This window comes from Pleurodeles waltl, chromosome 2_2, assembly GCF_031143425.1.
Source record: "Pleurodeles waltl isolate 20211129_DDA chromosome 2_2, aPleWal1.hap1.20221129, whole genome shotgun sequence".
In the NCBI taxonomy this organism is placed as follows: Eukaryota; Metazoa; Chordata; class Amphibia; order Caudata; family Salamandridae; genus Pleurodeles; species Pleurodeles waltl.
In genome coordinates this window covers 1,060,048,693-1,060,068,604 of record NC_090439.1, presented here as the reverse complement: position 1 = coordinate 1,060,068,604, position 19,912 = coordinate 1,060,048,693, and the positions used below count along the sequence as shown (strand labels likewise).

The following is a 19,912-nucleotide window of genomic DNA, read 5'->3' as shown; positions in this document are numbered from 1 at the left end:
CGGTCATTCCCAGTATCTTCTTGGACACCCTGATGCTAGCCCAGAGGTTCACCTCCTCAGCAAGCTTCCTGGGATCAGTCAGCTTACTGTCAACTAGGTGCTGGTGCAACTCTGTAAAACAGATACTGAGCAAGTGCTCTCTCATTATTACATTGAATAACCCAACATAATCACTGACTTTACTGCCCCGCACCCAGCCATTCAGTGCCTTACTGGAAAAATCAACTAAGAATACCCAGGTTTGGTTGGGGAGCTTGCTACTGTTCCTGAATCTTTGGCGATACTTTTCAGGGGTTAGTCCAAATTTGGCAATCAAAATGGCCTTCATAGGGGCATACTTGGTCTGGTCCTCAATTTCTAGTGTAAGAAGTGTGTCCCTCCAAAGTATTGCCACATGTTTTTACAAGCCCACCCTCCATTTCTCTTCAGAAACCCCATGGGCCCTTAATGCAACTTCATATGCTGAAAACCACTTTTCAATGTCATCTCCCACCACATATCTTGGCACCATATCCTTGGGCATACAAACCTTTTTGTCTTCAATAGGTCCTGTATGTATGCTGCCACCATCACTGCTGGACTCAGATTGTCTAGACTTGAGCTCCTACTCTCACATACTCAGTTTGTGAGCCTAGATCAGTTTCTTTTCTGCCAAGGCTCTCTCAGCCTCAGCTCCCCTCTTCTCTGCCTCTATTTTTAATCTTGCCAACTGTAGTTGAAATTCTTTTCCTCCCTCCTTTCCTCTGCGGTTATGCCATGATGGGAGACACTACTTCCAGATCTCGCAGGAGGAACAAAATCAGGGTTGTCACCCCCCCCACTACTGCTGGTAAATCCTCTGGAGAGCCATCCACTTACTCTCCCAACTCAACATGCTCTCGTAAGTGGGCTTCTGCCCAGGCCCTAAGCACCTTTTGATGCACCTCCTTCTAGGACACTCCACAGTCAGGTACCCCCCTCCCTTTGCAGAAACTCTTCAGCTGGTTCACAGCATATGTCTCCAGCTTGACTAGGTCAAACTCTCCAGCTCCACTTGTAGACCCAGCTAGAGACATGTTGTATGGGATTAGATTAGAAAATGTAAAGAAGGGAAATTTGTAGCAAAATGAAATACAAATAAAAAAAGGTCTTTGACTGTGGGTGGGTAGTGTACACGTAGCTATTGAATGGCACTGCACAAATACAAGTCCTATCCTCATCACTGATCATCATTGTTAGAAATGTGTTCTCTAGCTGGCAGAGGTATACACCATTGTCCAAGATCCTAGTCACAGTAAGTCACACACAATCCAAATTATCCTATGCCCACCCTCTGGTAGCGTGGCACTGAGCAGTCAGGCTTAACTTAGAAGGCAACATGCAAAGTATTTGTACAATAAATCATACAGCAACACAGTGAAAACACCACAAAAATACACTGTACAGTTTTAGAAAAATAGATAATATTTATCTGAATAAAATAAGGTCAAAACGATAAACATTTAATATGCAGAAGTTGAAATATCATTTTTAAAAGGTTTAAAGAGTCTTGATCCTTAGAAATAAACAGTTGTCTCTTTGTTACACACAGTATTTGGGATGCGTCAAAAATAATGACGCACAGAGACTGCAGAGGAGGAGATAAGTGGAATAATAGGGTGGCACGTGGAATTTTACAATGCGGCACAGACGATGCATCGTTTCTTTTCAAGCTGCAAGGGGTTTGCTTCGCTTTTGGGTGTGCAGTCTTGGTTCCTCATTGGGATTCAGGGTATTTTGACGCCCAAGGACAATGCAGAGGAAAACCTTGATGTGCTGGAAGAAGGCACGGTGCTGTGTTGATCCGGTAGGCGATGCGGCAAATCTTTCATCGCACAGCTTTGTGTTGATTTTGGCAGGTGGTGTGTCGATTTTCAACACACAAGGATTTTCCTGAAGAGATAAAGGCCCCCATTTTAACCCTGGCACAGCCAACCCACCACATCACCACTCATACCACCATGGCAGTATGAACCGCCGGGCCAGAGATGTCCATCTCCGACCCGCTGGTTCACACATGACCACCAGTGGTATAATGAGACGGCCTACCACCATGGTTTTATTGGCTGTACCACTGCCACGAAAACCATGGCAGTAGAGCTACCAGTGACAGGGAATTCCTTCTCTGTCACCGGTAGGAGGCTTCCCCACCCACCTCCAGCAATCACCTAATCCCCTAAACCCCCCAGAATCACAGCACCCCACAGACCGCCCAGGCCATATGAATGGCCATAATACGTCTGGCGGCGTCCTTTTGGTGGGGCGGTGCAGGTGGTAGCACTGCCTAGGTGCCTCACTTGCCAGCATAGCTACTGCCGGATTTCCCCCCTAATTGTGGCGGAAATCAGGCTGTGTCCATATTATAGCGGGAGGAAGACCGTCAGCCTTGGCAGTCTTCTGGCACCGTGGCTTCGGCGGCCTTGGGAAAAGACCGCCGATGTCATGAGGGCCTGAGTGTTTTCGGCCCTGAGACTTCAAGAAACAGGAGGCAAGCTCAATCCAAGCCCTTGGAGAGCACTTTTGGGGAAGGCAGAGTCCTTCTCAGCAAAGTCAGAGGCCAGCAGGGCAGCAGTGCCACAGCAGGGCAGCAGTCCCTCTCATCAAAACAGTCCAGATGAGTCCTTTCGGCAGCCAGGCAGTTCCTCTTGACATGGTGCAGGTGTAGGTCCAGTAGTGTCTGAGTTGGTGGGGTCAGAGAGCCAGCTTAGTGGGGGAGACTTCAAAGAGTTGTTTTGAAGTGCACAAGTTCCCCTTTCAGCCTAGTCCTGTCTGCCAGGGTCCCAGTGGGGGGTTATCAGTTCACTGTGTGAGGGAAGGCCACTGGCCTATGAAATGTAATTGTCAGGCCCTTCACCCTTCCAGCCCAGGAAGACCCATTCAGTATGCAGATTAATGCAGATGTGACTGAGTGTCCTGTGTTTGTAGTTGTTTGGGTGAAATGCACAAGGGAGCTGTCAACCAGCACACCCCAGACATTGATAGGAGACAGGCTGTAAGGCACAGATGGTTTTAAGTGCAGAGAAATGCTCACTTTCTAAAAGTGGCATTTCTAAAATAGTAATATTCAATCCAACCTCACCAATAAGCAGGATTTTCTGTTACCATTCTGGCCATACTAATTATGACATGATTACCCCTTTCAGATCAGAATCTACCACTCAAAATATATATGAGGGCAGCCCTAATGCTAGTCTTTGAAAAAAGCAGGCCTCACAGACGTGGAAAACGAATGTAGGAGTTTTCCACTACCAGCACATGTAAAACATACATGCTTTTTCCTGTTCTTACCTACATAGTAACCTGCCCTATGGGTTACCTAGGGCCTAAATTAGGGGTCACCTATATGTAGAAAAGGGGGAGTTTAAGGCTTGGCAAGTACTTTTAAATGCCAAGTCGAAGTGGCAGTGAAACTGCACACACAGGCCTTGCGATGGCAGGCCTGAGACATGGCTAAGCGGCTACTTATGTTGGTGGCACAATCAGTGCTGCAGGCCCCCTAGTAGCATTTAATTTACAGGCCCTGGGCACATGTAGCACAGTCTACTATGGAATTACAAGTAAAATAAATATGCCAATTGGGTATGAGCCAATGTTACCATGTTTTAGGGAGAGAGCAATGCACTTAAGCATTGGTAAGCAGTGGTAAGGCGTCCAGAGTTCTAAAGCCAGCAAACATGAGGTCAGAAAAATAAGAAGAGGAAGGCAAAAGGTTTGGGATGATGCTTCAGAGAGGCCATTTCCAACAGATATTTTGCATGGGTGTGTCACGGCAGAGTGGGAGTGGTTAAGAAATCTACCAAATCCTCTACTTATCTTTGCAAATTGAAAAGGTTGGAAATATTAGTGATGACAACCTATATTGTACAATCAAAATTGATGGTGAGAGTCTGAGGGTAATGGCAGATTCCGGTGTAAGGTTCAGATTTCAGGAGTATTTTGTTAACTCTCCATATGTCAAGTTGGTGACATGTGGGAATAAACCAATACATTTGGTGGGCTATATAGAACCTCACTTGGAGTTTCAAGCAGTGGAAATTCCTTTGACTATTAATTTTGCTAAGGATGTTTCTTGTTTACTAGGTTGGCCCCAGCAAAGTGATTTGTGCATATGATCACATCCTAACAATCCTGACTACATTTTAGGTGCTTAGTCTGATGTGGCTGTTGTTGAGGAAAAGTCACAAATGTTTTTCAGTGAGGAATTTTCCAAGGTGTTCTGTGAAAAGTTGGGTTTGTTGCACAAGGTCATTTTTTTAAGGAGAGAGTAGTTCCTAACACTCATAAATCTTGCTTAGTTCCTCTAGAGATGAGAGAGCCTCTGTTTCAAGAGTTACTGAAGTTGTTTGATAGGGGACTCATTAAAGAGCTAGCGGCTTCTAAGTAGTTGGGTTCTCTGGTCCTGGCCAAGAGGAGCAATAGTGATTTAGATTTATGTGTGGACCTGCAGGATTTTAATGCTGTCATATAGGCTGACAGACACTCTTTGCCTAACATAAATGAGATGTTAACTTGTACCAAAAAGGGGGGGTACGGTGTTGACCACTTTAGATCTGTCCTCAGCTGACCATCAGATAGTTCTGTATTCCACGTTGTGACCATTGACATGTTTTATCATGCCTGAGGGCACCTACGGATACAAGCAGATACCATTTGGGATGGCGTCGGCAGCCTCAATGGTTCAACATACTATGCATCACTTGTTTAAAGGGGTACCTCTTGTCACTCATTTTCAGGATGACATTCTGGTGTTTGCTAAGAATTTGGAGAAGTATGATCCAGCTTTGAGGGCAATCCTGAGGTCTTGCAAGAAAGTGGTCTGATCATTAAAAGTGGGAAGTGTAATATCAGAGTGAATAGTGTTGAATATTTGGCTCATTGGATTAATGAGAAAGGAATTTCTCCCACAATGAAATTTAGTTGCAGCTAATGAAAGGGCTCCCTCAATTAAGAACAAGGACCCGCTATGGTCATTTTTGGCCATTGCAGATTACTATTCAAGGTTCATCCCTATGTTTGCAAACAAAACCAAGAGTTTGCGAAAACCCATGTTGAAATGTGATAGGTTTGGTGGTGTATTGATTGTGAAAAGGAATTTTGTGAGCTCAAAAAAGTATTGCTGTTGCACCAGCGCTCAAACCTTTTGATACTAATGACATAACTATCATCAATACTAATGCTATTACTGTTGGACTGGGTGCAGTGATGCTACAAAACTGTGATGGGATTGATGTTACCATTGTGAAATGTTACCATTCTAGAGATGCAAGGAAAAATGATTCTACAATTGAGAAGTAAGCTCTGGCATATTGGTGGGGAGTGTACCATTTTAGAAAGTGTATATAGGGAACAGAGTTTAATATCAGAACAGCTCAAAGACCCTTGTTGGTGTTATTTCCTACTGGTGGGGCCAGGAGGATTTCTCCTAGGATAGAAGGTTAGGTCATGACAACCAGAGAATATAACTACTAGATGGAATGCGTTCCTGAATTTTTTTTTATTGGTGAACTTTTTTATTTTAATCATTGGCCTGAAATGAAATTCACAGAACAAACCACCAAGAAAGTGATGATTGAGATTTTGAGTTAATTGTATGACAGAGAAGGAGTACCACAAGTCATTAGTAGGGTCAATGGAGTCCAATTTGTGTCCGAACATTGAAAGCCTTTTGGGAAAGGGATAGAATTTAACATGTATAGTCTTCTGTGTATTATCAACAAAGTATTTGTTTGGTTGAGAACACTCAAACAAGGGATATACCTGGCTCTTGGTTGTAGTATTGATTGGGGGAAAACAATGAGAAGGTTATTGTGGTCATATGGCACCACACCTCATGGTGTTACAGATAAATCCCCTTTTGAGTTATTGAGAGGTGGCAAGCCCGGGCTTTGTTGTCTTAAGGTTTTGAGAGTATGTTCAGTGTTCAGGATAGTGGTGTTTTTGTGGCTGTTGGTTGTGAGGAAAGTTAATAGATTTATGTTGTTGCTCAGAGATGGAAATATTTGGAACAGGAACAACATTGTGAGGGTTCCTGATTGCCTGAAAGAAGGTGATGGTTTGAAGAGAGAGACGTTGCAGAAGGAGTATGCAAGCATGGAAGAGCAACATATTATGCTCTGTGATCAAAAAGAGATTAAGGGCCTCATTTAGATCTTGGCCATAATGATCCCGCTGTCGTTTTTCCATCTGAAAAGCCATCTGCATCCTTGGTGGTCCACCCACCTTATTTAGATGTTGATGGTATATACTGCTGTCATCCCTTGTGCTGTTATATGTGCATAATGGGTAGCCCTGCCAGCTGTGACCCGTCCGTATGTGGTGAAGTGACCACACCCCTACATTTTTCCCAACAAGAAGAGTGTCTGAATGATGGACAGCCTGACAGACACTCTTCTTGTCCAGGTCAGGCAGCAAAGAGCTAGACATGCGCTAACTGCACAGGCACTTGGCTGCCTCAGCTGAACTATGCCAGGCTGAGGATCTCATAGCCCTGTGGGCATGACCTCCTTTGCCTGGCAAAATTGCCTCAAGGCCCTACCCTTTGTGGTGAAAGAGAGTGTAACTGATAGCCAACAGTCTCAGTGATCCCACCCCACTCTGTGATAATTGAGGCACAGGTCAGCTAATGAGAGAAGGCAGCAGTCTTAACACGCCTGGCACCTCCAAGGCTTCCTTCCCAGAGAGCTGCAGTGCAGGTAATTTTTATGTTTTTTGATGTATGGTGCACGTATGCGTGTATGTACGTATGTGTATATTTGTGAGTTAGTGTTGTGAATGGGTGTGGGAGCGCATGGTTGTAAATAGTGAATAAAAGGGTGTGAGTCAGTGTGTATGTGTGCGTGTGCCCCCGCTAAAATTGCTGGCCAAAACTGAGCCTTGCAGTGATGAGTTTATATTGTCTAGCATACAATTTGTACTGGAAGTATACCCTTTCGGCATATATTGCTATGTCTAGACAATTATAGAAGGCTTGCACTGTTTGCTAGCACTGTTCTTGTATTCTTCTGAGCAAAAATACAAAATAATAACTTTAATTATATCTAGAACTGTTTAAGAATGCAGCTTAAACCTATATAGTGAAAACAGCTTTTAGACTTTCAGTTGCTGTGAGAGCATTTATTTTGAAAAGGTAGTGTGGTACTTTTTAATAAGTTAAGGAGCCTGATTTATTGACATACAATTTACTCATTAGAGATAACTTATTAACAAATCAAAATGTGTTTTCCTACATGAGTCCATGCAATGCTTCTAACCTGCAGCCCAACCAGAGCATGGTGGTGCTCCTGGCAGCAACATATTCATATTTGTGAGCGTTGTAAATACATCCTGCAGCCCTGGTATTGGATGCAACACACAAGCCATTTTCCAATTTTCTGCATGTTTTAACATTTAAATAAACCAAAGGGGTAAACAGTTTTACCAATTCCACTTTGAGGTACACATACAAACCAGTGTCATATTGCACAGTTGTAGTACCAGCCAAAATAGGACCCAGAAACATGAATAGCCATGAGTGACCATGCCTGCAAGGCTTATTTTCCCTCATTTCTATGCTGTCACTAAATTAGGTTGGCTCTACGGGTCTTCATTTTTTAGGAGGTGACACCCTAAATGAATCAACATGCATTTGTTAAAAACTAGAATAATTCCAAAATAAGGACCTTTACAAGAAGAAGGTGTCAGGAAAAGGAAAGTGAAAAAGAATATAAAGAAAAAATTATATTACCTAGCATATTGTTACACAATGTTATTGCTATGCACAATTGGGTGGTAAATGGTGGACATATTAAAGATGCACAGTGTTAGAGACTGAGCCACGCTGCTACAAAGGTATGAACATAGACAACTTTGTGCGTCAGGTTTGCAAGCTGAAATATGATTGTTGTTTGCCACTGGTAGCCAGTGTAGTGTATCCTACAATGGGTGAAGAGAACCTGGAATCTAGATTTGTTTTTTCATTTCTGGCGACCGTGCTCTGTGTTTTCTACATACCTCTAACATCAAGGTGGCTCTCATGCTCTTCTGTCTGTCGAACAGATACCTGTGGCAATGTTATAAAAATAACAAAGACAATACGCCCAGTGGAGAGGAAACTTCACTTTCATTGACAGCTGTGGCATTAATCATGACGATCATACGGGAACATGCAATGCAGGAACAGCAAGTCTGGAGAACTATATACACGGTTAAGATAGACAAGGAACTAGCAAGGAGTATTGCTTAACGAAAAAAATGGAAATCAAAGGAAACACTTGTCAGAAAGGAACTGGGAGCTAAGACAGCAGGGATAAGAAGGTAGCAATGGAAACTGGAACTAAGGAAGAAGGAAAGTAAGGTTAAAGTTTAGTAAACAAAAGCACTAAACTAGTGGTATCTCAGGAAACAGGAAAAAAGCAAAGCAGTGCAGAACAGTTCTAGGTCTAGAAATAAGGATCTTGCTGTAGTTCATAAATCATGAAACTTTGCAAACAAAGATTAGCCATAGTTTAGGAATCATTAGCTCTGAAAACAAGGGATCTGACAAACAAGAACACTGCTGCAATGATCAAATATTGGACTAAAGTAAACAGAAGCTTAAAAGAACTCACTAATAATCACATGCCTTAAGTGTGATCAAGCTAATACCTGCCAGTCAAAAGTGTGCTGTTTCCTCCATCCATCCTTGGTGTGCAAGGGTGGAGATGAAGCAGTGAGCAGGGAGTTCTTGGAATCGAGGCTTTGGGAGGAAAAACAGGTAGGTTGTGTTTGACCTGGTGTTAGAAATTGGGTTACTGGTTGAATGGGGTGGAAGATCTGGTCAAGCTGCAACCACAGTCCTAGTCAGGATAAGTCACAAACACCCCCTTTACTTTGTCTCAGGCCTGCCATTGCAAGGCCTGTGTGTACAGTTTCACTGTCGCCTCGACTTGGCATTTAAAAGTACTTGCCAAGCCTAAAACTCCCCTTTCTCTACATATAAGTCATTTCTAATGTGTGCCCTAGGTAACCCCTAGAGCAGAGTGCTGTGTGGGTAAAAGGCTGGACACGTACCTGTGTAGTTTACATGTCCTGGTAGTGTAAAACTCCTAAATTCGTTTTTACACTACTGTGAGGCCTGCTCCCTTCATAGGCTAACATTGGGGCTGCCCTCATACATTGTTGAAGTGGTAGCTGTTGATCTGAAAGGAGTAGGAAGGTCACATTTAGTATGGCCAGAATGGTAATACAAAATCCTGCTGACTGGTGAAGTTGGATTTAATATTACTATTTCAGAAATGCCACTTTTAGAAAGTGAGCATTTCTCTGCACTTAAATCTTTCTGTGCCTTACAATCCACGTCTGGCTGGGTTTAGTTGACAGCTCCTTGTGCATTCACTCAGACACACCCCAAACAAAGGGTACTCAGCCTCACTTGCATACATCTGCATTTTGAATGGGTCTTCCTGGGCCGGGAGGGTGGAGGGCCTGCTCTCAAACAAAGGACTGCCACATACCCTACTGGGACCCTGGCAGACAGGATTGAACTGAAAGGGGACCTGGTGCACTTCTAAGTCACCCTTTGAAGTCTCCCCCACTTCAAAGGCACATTTGGGTATAATACAGGGCCTCTGCCCTACCACCTCAGACACTTCCTGGAGAAGAAACCTGAACCAGAACCTGCACCCTGACAAGAAGAACTGGCTGGCTGCCTAAAGGACGCACCTGACTGCTTTCTACAGAGGACTGCTGCCTTGCTATTGCCCTGCTGTGTTGCTGCTCTCTTGCTTTGCTGCAGAAGTGCTCTCCAAGAGCTTGGATAGAGCTTGCCTGCTTTTCCCTGAAGTCTCAGGACCAAAAAGACTTCTCTCTTGCAACTGGACTCCTTGTGCGGTGAAACATTCGACGCACAGCTTGTTCCGTGGTGAAAAATTCACCGCTCGCCAAACCGGAACTACGCCGCTCAACTTTGCGAGGAAAAGATCGACGCGGCGCCTGCGGTGCGACCGGAACTTCGACGCACAGCCTGCCTCGACAACGTCGTCCGACTTCCATAGGAGAAATTGACGCAGCGCCTGCCGAGAGGGAGAAATTTCCCCGCATCGCCCACCGGAACGACGCACAGCTGGTCAACAAGCCCAGGATTCCACGCACAGACCCCTGGGTGTCTGAAAACCCCGCGACCCAAAGAGAAAACCCATCCGCACGCTGGAATTCAATGCAACGTCTTCCCCACGTGAAAAATACCGATGGAAGTCCGTGTGTGAAGGGGCGAAACCGACGCACACACTATTTTCCACACATCTCCTCCTCTGCGGCCCTTTGTGGAGATTTTTCACTCCAACCAGGTACTTTGTGCTTGAAAGAGACTTTGTTTGCTTTTTAAAGACTTAAGACACTTTATATCACTTTCCATTGAAATCTTTACAGTTTCTTATTGTATCTTTTATGGTTTTGACCTGCAGATATCCAGATAAATATTATATATTTTTCTAAACACTGTGGTGTATTTTTGTGGTGCTATATTGTGTTATTGTATGATTTATTGCACAAATACTTTACACATTGCCTTCTAAGTTAAGCCTGACTGCTCAGTGCCAAGCTACCAGAGGGTAGGCACAGGATAATTTGGATTGTGTGTGACTTACCCTGACTAGAGTGAGGGTCCTTGCTTGGACAGAGGGTAACATGACTGCCAACCAAAGACCCCATTTCTAACACCTGTGTTACACCGAGACATGTTGTTCATGTGAGAAAGGGGTACTCTCTGTTTAACCACAACACTCCCTGAGATGTCACACTCTTGAGTCCATGCGTAAAGGCTGCAACAAATCACCTTTTACTGTTTGGGGTTTTTGGTGAAGTGCTGCTGGTGAGCCGGGAGGGTTGGGACGACAGTTGCGACTTGTTGTAGGATTGGCATGGTCATCTACAAGCATAAGTACTGTCATCTTTAAATCAGCAGTCTTGCTTAGAGCAAGAGTCAAACTACGACACAGAAGACCATTAAGCTGGCCCTTGGAGTCACTTGGGTTGCTGGTTGGAGAGATGCAGGTCCAGCCCTTCACACTCCCAGGCAGTAGGGCAGCAGGTCAACACAGCAAAGCAAGAGTCCAGCAGAGTAACAACACAGCAGCTCTTCTTCCTGGCAGACTATCCACAGATCCAGTAGTGTACTGACTTGGTGGTGCTGGAGGTCCAGTACATATACCCCACTGGTCTTTGAAATGGGGGAGACTTCAAACAGGTTCATTTAAAGTGCACAGATAACCTGCCCTGGCTCCAAACTCACTACAGGGGCGTATGCAGCCCCCTGTATATACCCCAGCCTCTTCAGGTGTAAGTGAGGCTGTGTCAAGATCCCCCTTCATCCTGCCCAGCATGGCTCATCAGGGCCCATCAGGTCACACCTAAGCTCCCTTTGTGTGTGGCTGTCTAGGGGGAATACACAAAGCCCAGCTGTCACCACCTCAGACATGAGATCAGAGACAGGCAGTGGGAACTGTGCACCAAATAGCTAAGGCAACAATATGCTATCTTTCTAAAAGTAAAAGGAACAAGGTGATATATGGAATGCTTGAATTAATCTCAGCCACTGGCAATCGCTTGGGCCATATTCCAATGCATAGTTTTTTTGCCCACAATGCCACCTCAGTTTTTAGCCAGACATATGCAAACCAGTCTTGATCCTGCTCCTCATGGGAACAGTCCAGCCCGAACTGCCAGGTCATCTCCTCTCTGAACCACAGCACAAGCCACCTAGGGCCTGTTTTGCACGAACTTTCTAAAAGTGGCTTTTTCAGAATTACAATTTAAAATCGGACTTTACACTAAGTTGTGATTTTAAGTTGTGATTCCAGAGAAACCAAACTTGAAAAACTCATCACTTCCAGATTGTGAATGACACTCATAAACTGTAATAAGGTACACCAAAAGTTAACCTATGAGAGAGATAGGCCTTGCAGAAGTCAAACAAAAAGAGTGTTCTACTGTGAGGTCATGTAAATCTTAAAAGTACATGTCCCACTTTTTAAATACCCTGCACCCTGCCCTTACACTGCCTAGGTCGTACCTTAGGGGTGACCTATATGTATTAAATAGGAAGGTTTGGGTCTGGCAAAATAATTATTTTGCCAGGTGAACATGGCAGTCTAAACTGCATGCATAAGCTCTGCAGTAGCAGGCCTGAGACATGTTTCAATGGCTACGTAGGTGGCTGGCACAATCAGTGCTGCAGACCCACTAGTAGCATCTAATGAACAGGCTCTGGGCACAGATAGTGCACTTAACTAGGGACATTTAAGTAAATTAAATATTCCAGTTGGGTAGATGTCAATGTTACCATGTTTTAAGGAGAGGGCACAAGCACTTTAGCACTGATTAGCAGTGGGACAGTCGACAAAAACAAATTCAGCAAATAGGAGAGGTGAAAGATAAAATGTCTAGAGATGAACCTACAGAAAGGGCCATTTCTAAAACCTGGCCTCTGCAAGGTCACCCTAAACTTTTGCCTTCAATCAGTTACCTTGCTGAACCCTATTTTGTTTTTAGGACTCTTTACCACTGCTAACCTGTGCTCTCTACCTAAACTGTGGCGCAATTGGCTTAAACCTGATTAGTACATTTAAGTCACTTGTACGTCCCTACTATAAGGCACCATGATTATCACGGCCTGTAAATTAAATGCTAATAGTGGCAGCAGCACTAATTGAGCCGCCTACTAAAGTAGCATTTTAAAACATGTTTCAGGCCTGTCACTGTAGTCTGTAATGCAGTTTTAAACTGCCATTTTTGCCAGTCCTAAACCTTCTGTTTTAATACGTATGTCACCCTTATGCTAGTCACTAAATGCTCATAGGTGAGGATGCATTGTATTTAAAATGCAGGGCATGTGTGTTTAATGTCCCAGCAGTGAAACACTCCTCATGTCTTTTTTCAAAGTTGCAAGGCCTATCTCACCCATTGACTAACCCATAGGTTACCCCATAATATTTAATAAGTAATAACCATGGATTGGGAGCAGATAGAAATATGATGTTGGGACTCAAATGAATTGTAATTAAAAAATCTCTTAATGGTATAATCAGATTTTAAGTCACAATTCTGAAAATGACACTTTTAGAAAGTTGGCATTTTCTTTTCCTAACCATTTGTACCTTCTGACAGTATCCTGCATCATATGACTGTGAATGGCTCTGCTGTTGAGGTTTGTGTAATCCTGCCAGACAGTGACCCTAAAGTGTCTTCGATGTGGACAGTTTAGGTGGGGGGGGGAGCTCTGCCCTGCCCTACTTGCACGTCAAAGGACCTTGCCACTCAAACAAAAAGGAATCTGCTCTGTTCTTTGTCAACCCAGATAGTTTGGAGCTTGGAGAGAGGAAGAACTTTCAAGAACCATATGTTTAGATATGTTGGTAGTGTAAGGGAATCCCTAAACATCAACACCACCAAGTATAAATACTGGACTTCCTGAAAACTCGTCAGTACACTCCTAGACCTGTGGACAGTGCTGAAGAAGAGCTGCCTTGTCCCCAGAGGACTGCCCTGCTGCTGGAAGGACATGCTCCTCCATGCCAGGCTAACCTAAGTACCTCCAAAGGTTAGTTGGCTGACCTCCTGTCTGAGTTAGAGGGACACAACAAGGTTCAGTGGTCTCCATGAACCTGCCTAGCTGACCTGCTGCACTTTACCTGTCTGAACCTGCAACAGGACCTTCCTGGACCTGCCTGAGCTCAGCTGGCATTTGCTTGAATGAGTTCCTCATCCCCAGGAGATGCCTTCCCATGCCTCCCTAGGTCCTGGACACTTGACTGGCATCCGTTGTGATGAAAGGTGAAATCCTGACATTTTAGGCTCTTTGTGACCCTTGAATGGGCCAGTTTGCACCAAGACTCTGCTGCCACCTATGACCACCAACACAAGGCTCCAGTGAGCCCAACTCTTTGAACTACAGCAACCACTATCAAGGGCAACACCAGATCTGCACTTTGTGCTACAGCAACAACAGCTCGCAGTGATCACCAACATGAAGCTCCAGCAACGACCATCTGTGAAGCCCAGCTAACTTACTTCACTTTGTGATGATGATAGCTAGTGCCTCACACCTGCTGTTTGGCTTTAGCAACAACTATCAGGGACGCTTTGCCTGGTGGCAGAATCCTCCACCATGAACGATACTCTTCGTGCCAGACAGTGAGAAGGCAACTTTTTTCCATGGGACTAACCTGGTCCCTGTACATGGCCCGCACTCCATCGTGGTTGTATGGAACTTGGGACTTTCCTCCTTTCTAAAATGATCAGATGACCACAGTTGTTGCTTCATGCCCTTAGGTGCTTATATCTAGTTAAAACTTTGAAATTCAATATCTCTTGTCTACTGATACTTTACCCAGTTTTACTAAATTGTGTTTTTACTTTGTTACTGTTTGTATGCTGCATATATACTGTACACATTATTTCTGAGTTAAGCCTGACTGCTTTGTACCAAGTTACCAGAGGTTTAAGCACAGAATAATTGTGTGACTCTTGTGGTTCACCGTGACAAGGATTCAGGTTGTTGCCTGCATTGTGCTTGCAACCCCCTTAATCAATAATCCGATTTCTTACACGCTGCAACAAAACCTAACACGGATATGAAATGTCAGTTTAATTCAGACTCTTTTTCTGAATATTACAAATCAGCATTCATATGTGCAACAATGATTCATGAAAATGTAGTCTTTATCAGCAATAGCATGCTGTCGATCACAAAACCTGACATAGATCTGAAATGAAAGCATAGATTAGAATATTGACACAGGGGTTCGAAATGAGTACATGGATGTAGAACATGGTCAAGAAACTGGAAAGCCCCACATGGAAGCCTGCTATTGAAGGGCATGAGAGTGAGACTAATTAGTGAATCGTAAATTAAACGTTGTGTTTTATGAAACTGGACTTTTAATCATCACCACCAAAATGCATTATTTCATTTGGAATCAGGTGTACTGTGCAGGTGAAATCCCACTTGATAGTCTCCTAAATACTCCTCCTTTTCTTCAACCGTGTTGGACTGGCCTTTCAATAGTCTGGCTGTCTCAGACTGCCCAATAGGACAGACCACCACTGAATGTCAACACTTTCCTATTAACTTTCATAACCTATACAGAGAAAGGAAACTTGGCTGCAAGCATGCTGTCAATAGACTCTGCATGGCCCTTTAACATTTATTTCTTAGGTATAATATATTCTTGTTTAAATGTGACATAAAAATCGCCCTGAAGAAGCAAGTTGATTTATGAGAATGTTTTCACCATTGTTCAACTCCCATACTGGAACTTCCTGCAGAAATTCGATCGGACTTTCTATTTCCAGTGTACACCATATACCTCTCTCAAGACAATTAGGTCCTGTTTTTTTTATTGTGATTTCTCCGAACCATTTTGGAAATGTAGCTATAATCTAAGACAGTGCCGAACATGGAACAAATTACTTTGTCACATTTGAGTAAAATGAGTGAAAAAATGTAAAGGGGATATGCATTATAGACAATGATGAAATGTAGAATGGATCAATAAAGAACATTATAGACTGGGATGATAAAAAGACACCAATAGCATGTAGTCAATGTAGTTTCAGTAGTAATATTGGTAGGTGAGACGTAATTTAAGAATCTCTACTGAAATGAAGAAACTGTAATTAGATTGAAGTATAAGAAACAAAAACGGTATTTTGAATATTGAACCTCATACTTAAATTGTTGAGATCTGTACATGCAGATCACGTTTCTCATTATTATCATTTTAAACAATATTTTCTCGATCTCTGAAGGGTAAAAGGTTGAGCTGCTCAATTGTGTGGCTTGCAGGTAGCAGCAAATGTTAGCAGACTGTTTAACTGAGCCATGTTGTCAATTTGTCAAAAATGTCAGTGGAGTCAAGGCAGCATTTATTGATATGGAATAACTGTGGGCTTTAACACCTTTTATTCTGGGACACTGGAATTATGTGATTTTGCTGCACTATGTTTTCCACATAATTACTATAGGAAAGTCATCCTTTTTGCCCTGATAACCCAACATTTTTTGATTGATGCTGGTGGTTACTGACTCTGAAAGTGCCCTGGGCTCTGCTAACCAGGCCTAGGGCTTGTGCTCTATCCTCTAAATATATCTGCTGATGGGATTAATCCTAATTAGTAAGGAAAGCTTAATTGTAAATCCCTAGTATATGCTATGGTCTATAGGTATAGAGAGCCTATTGGCATTTATGCACTTAGGTATACACTGCTGTGGTACCTGATGTCAATGTAAAGCCATACCTGCCTTGCAGGCTTGGTTTATAATACAACTGTGTCCAAATTCGACTTTGGAATTCAAAGACCTTCAAAAGCACAAAACTACCTTTTTATTATTTATAGGACACCACCTACGTCTGTCATAGGTGCACCATGGGTAGGGCACATAGGCGGTCATTCTGACCGCGGCGGGCGGCGGTCGCCGGCCACTATGCGGTTACCGCCGAATGACCGCACTGCGGTCAAAAGACCGCAGCGGTCATTCCAACTTTCCCGCTGGGCTGGCGGGCGACCGCCAAAAGGCCGTCTGCCGGCCCAGCGGGAAAGCCCCTGCAACGAGGAAGCCGGCTCCGAATGGAGCCGGCGGAGTTGCAGGGGTGCGACGGGTGCAGTGGCACCCGTCGCGATTTTCACTGTCTGCAAAGCAGACAGTGAAAATCTTTGTGGGGCCCTGTTAGGGGGCCCCTGCACTGCCCATGCCAGTGGCATGGGCAGTGCAGGGGCCCCCAGGGGCCCCACGGCACCCGTTCCCGCCATCCTGTTTCTGGCGGTGGACACCGCCAGAAACAGGCTGGCGGGAAGGGGGTCGGAATCCCCATGGCGGTGCTGCAAGCAGCGCCGCCATGGCGGATTCCCTGGGCCAGGGGAAAACCGCCGGTTCCCCTTTTCTGACCGCGGCTTTACCACCGCGGTCAGAATAGCCCAGGAAGCACTGCCAGCCTGTTGGCGGTGCTTCCGCCGCCCTCCGCCATGGCGGTCATGGACCGCCAGGGTCGGAATGACCCCCATAGTTATTAAAAACAGGAACAATATACAAGATCCCCTGATAGGGCAAAACAGCCAAATTCATTTTCTCTGTTGTAATGCTTTCAGCACTATAGGCAGCCTTAAGGAAGGGTTTATTAAATAGAATAAGTCTACCTTTGGATTGCTGCTAGCTAGATTTGTCATTTTAAGTATCAAATTAATAGTTACATCACATCCAACAACATGTCAAGGTCGGATTAATATAATTATTACAGGAAAGTAGTCTCACAACGTTCTATCCTCTGGTTACTTAAAGCAGCCCTGTAGCAGTCTCTTCTGATTGGGCAGCCTTTGAGAAGCTGAGTCAAGCTGCTCCCTGACTGGGTTTGAGTGTGTTTGAAGAGGTCTGGGGCTAACTTACTTCCTATTAGAGTGCCTCCGTCCCTCAAGCCCAGAAATGAGGCATACATGAAATAGCTCTGCAGAGCTCCTTAGATCACTGCCTGGAAAGGAAGAAGAAAAGAAGGACTCCCCTGCTGGATCGTAGGATTGCACTGTGAAAGATTTCACATGCTGCACAAAGAAATTACTGTTTCTTTCTCTGTAAGGAAAACAGTGGACTCCCCTACCAGCAACGGGCACTAAAGAGAAGAGGAAGTACCTGCCAAGCCAAAGAAAGGACATTGTACCTAACTAGTTGTAACTGGGCTTGTTATGGTCTGTGCAAGTACATTGTGGGAGATTGAGTTCCAACCCTGCCAAGTGGCAACCCAGAGCCTCTAAACCCTTGGATAGTGCTAGACGCCACTTCTCCCCCCAAAGGAACCAAGAAACAGCTGAAAACTCATTGGAACCTGTACACAATATGATCCAACTCGATGCACGACCTCCCATTGAAGCCCTTGTAGCTCATCAGAACCGACACAAGATGATGCAAAGCCTCACTGCTCAGCTTCAACAGAACTGACGCAAGTCAAAGTGAAGACTTGCAAAGCTGCACCACACAACTTCATGGAAAGCAATGCAGTGCAAACAAATTGATGTGAATCCTGGCAAAGCCATGCTGCAGAGTTTTGTCAAAACTGATGGAACACGATGCAACTTGACCAAGAACCTCAAAACACAGCCATCAAAGCTCCTCAGGACCGATGCCAGATGACATGAAGCCTCACAAAGCAATGTCACGCAGACCATGCATCAAGGACATAAGGTACAATACTCAGAAGGCCTAACATGGTCCTGTGCCCAACCTGCGCTCCCTTGTGGTCACCCCAAACTTGGATTTGTGTTGTTTTGGTGTCACTTTAAAAATAAAAATATTTCTTATTTTTCTAAATTGGTGTTGGACTTCTGTTGTGTTATATCTTTTACTTATTTACTGTTTTGGATGGTACCTATCTTCCAAGTTAAGTCTGATTGCTCATTGGCCAGGCTTCCAGGAGTCGAGCAAGGATTAAGGAGAATTGACTGGACACACCCCACTTACTAATAACCCACTTTCCTATAATTATGGATTTGCCTCATTTGCACATAATCCATCATCTGCTGCATATTTTGAAAATTTTAACAAAAAATTACAAAAAAATGACATGACAGGTTGCTGAGCAGTGTTTTGCCCTGTGAAAAGGTTGGCTAGTCACCTTTCAGTTTGGTTATTGCTGAGTGTGGTAAACTGTTTCTAATTAGGTGTTACCTTTGCCAGGCAGTGTTAATGTTTTTTGAAAATGACAAAATAATGAACAAATAATAACAAAAACGTGCTGAACTGTGCACATAACTTGTTTGGCTACATAATTTAGTCAAGTGCGCGCATAATTTTGTCAAGTGCTTCCAGCGGCCCTGCTTTTATTGTACTAACTGCAAACAGCTGGCTAATGTGGGGCAATGCACAAGCCTTCACATACAGACAAATTGCGGTGCCCTTGCAACACCGACACCTACAGAGTTATCTGTGATTTTAAAGTTAAGATAATGTGCGCTCTTATCGCGCTGCCTTCAGGTAGTCTAATCAAAGATATCAAGATATATATTTTTGGGTTTTTAGGCTCCATAACCAAACTCTCAAATCCGTTGCTGCATAACCACGAATATTAAACCACACACAAATGTACTATACAGAAGCATAGTTTACTCTCTTTTATGGCAACAATGTTTGCAAACAATTCCTTAAATATATTTATGAAATGGTTCACCTCCACACTATTGCAACCTTGAACGTCCCTCCAGCCTTCGCCTTTTAACCTGCTTGTATCAATGCGCTATGGAGGCATACCCATTCTAAACTAGCAAAAGAGACTATTTTCACATGTTTAAAATCGGTGTGTTTTCTTAAACAATTCTATCATACTGTTCTTTCTTGGGCTGTTTAGGTGATGAGCTGAATAGCTGAAAAGAATCAACCCATCATGTCTGAAGTGCAGGGGACTGTTGAGTTTTCTGTCGAACTTCACAAATTCCACAATGTGGATCTCTTCCAAAGAGGGTGAGTGATGGACGTACACCTCCAGATTCTTGATTTATGATGTGATATACAAGGTGCACGAAAATGTTACATGTTTATTCCTGATGTATAGGAGAATTGAGAAGATGAAAAATGTGCCACTTTATTCAGGACTCCCAATAATCAAGGCGTGTGTAATCAGATGAAAGTTATGTCACTCCTTGGTGAGGTTTGGTCACATAGGAATAGTATTTGAGTCGCTGCACTGCACATCGAGCGAAATATGCCATGCTGTTTAATAACTTGCGGATGCATTGTCTGTTTATATGCTGTTTGTGCTGTTTTCAATATAGTTGTATCCTATGCTATTCTTATTCTTGTGGTATTGTATGTGCATTTTAGCACTTTCCTTTCCAGATTACATATTGATATGTGCTGTGAGAAAGGCTCACCCCTTTCTTGCTCGTGGAATCTTTAAAA

General features: G+C 43.8%; 1 protein-coding gene across 1 annotated transcript in view; it reads left to right on the top strand.

Moving 5' to 3' along the window:
• The window catches only part of FAM135B (family with sequence similarity 135 member B), a 1,130,658-nt gene that overhangs the window by 370,144 nt on the left and 740,602 nt on the right, over positions 1 to 19,912 (top strand). Inside the window, exon 3 of the mRNA XM_069220795.1 lies at positions 19,362 to 19,474. Within this exon, the coding sequence (XP_069076896.1) occupies positions 19,398 to 19,474 (77 nt within the window). The 5' untranslated portion in view covers positions 19,362 to 19,397. The remainder of the gene's footprint in view (positions 1 to 19,361; positions 19,475 to 19,912) is intronic.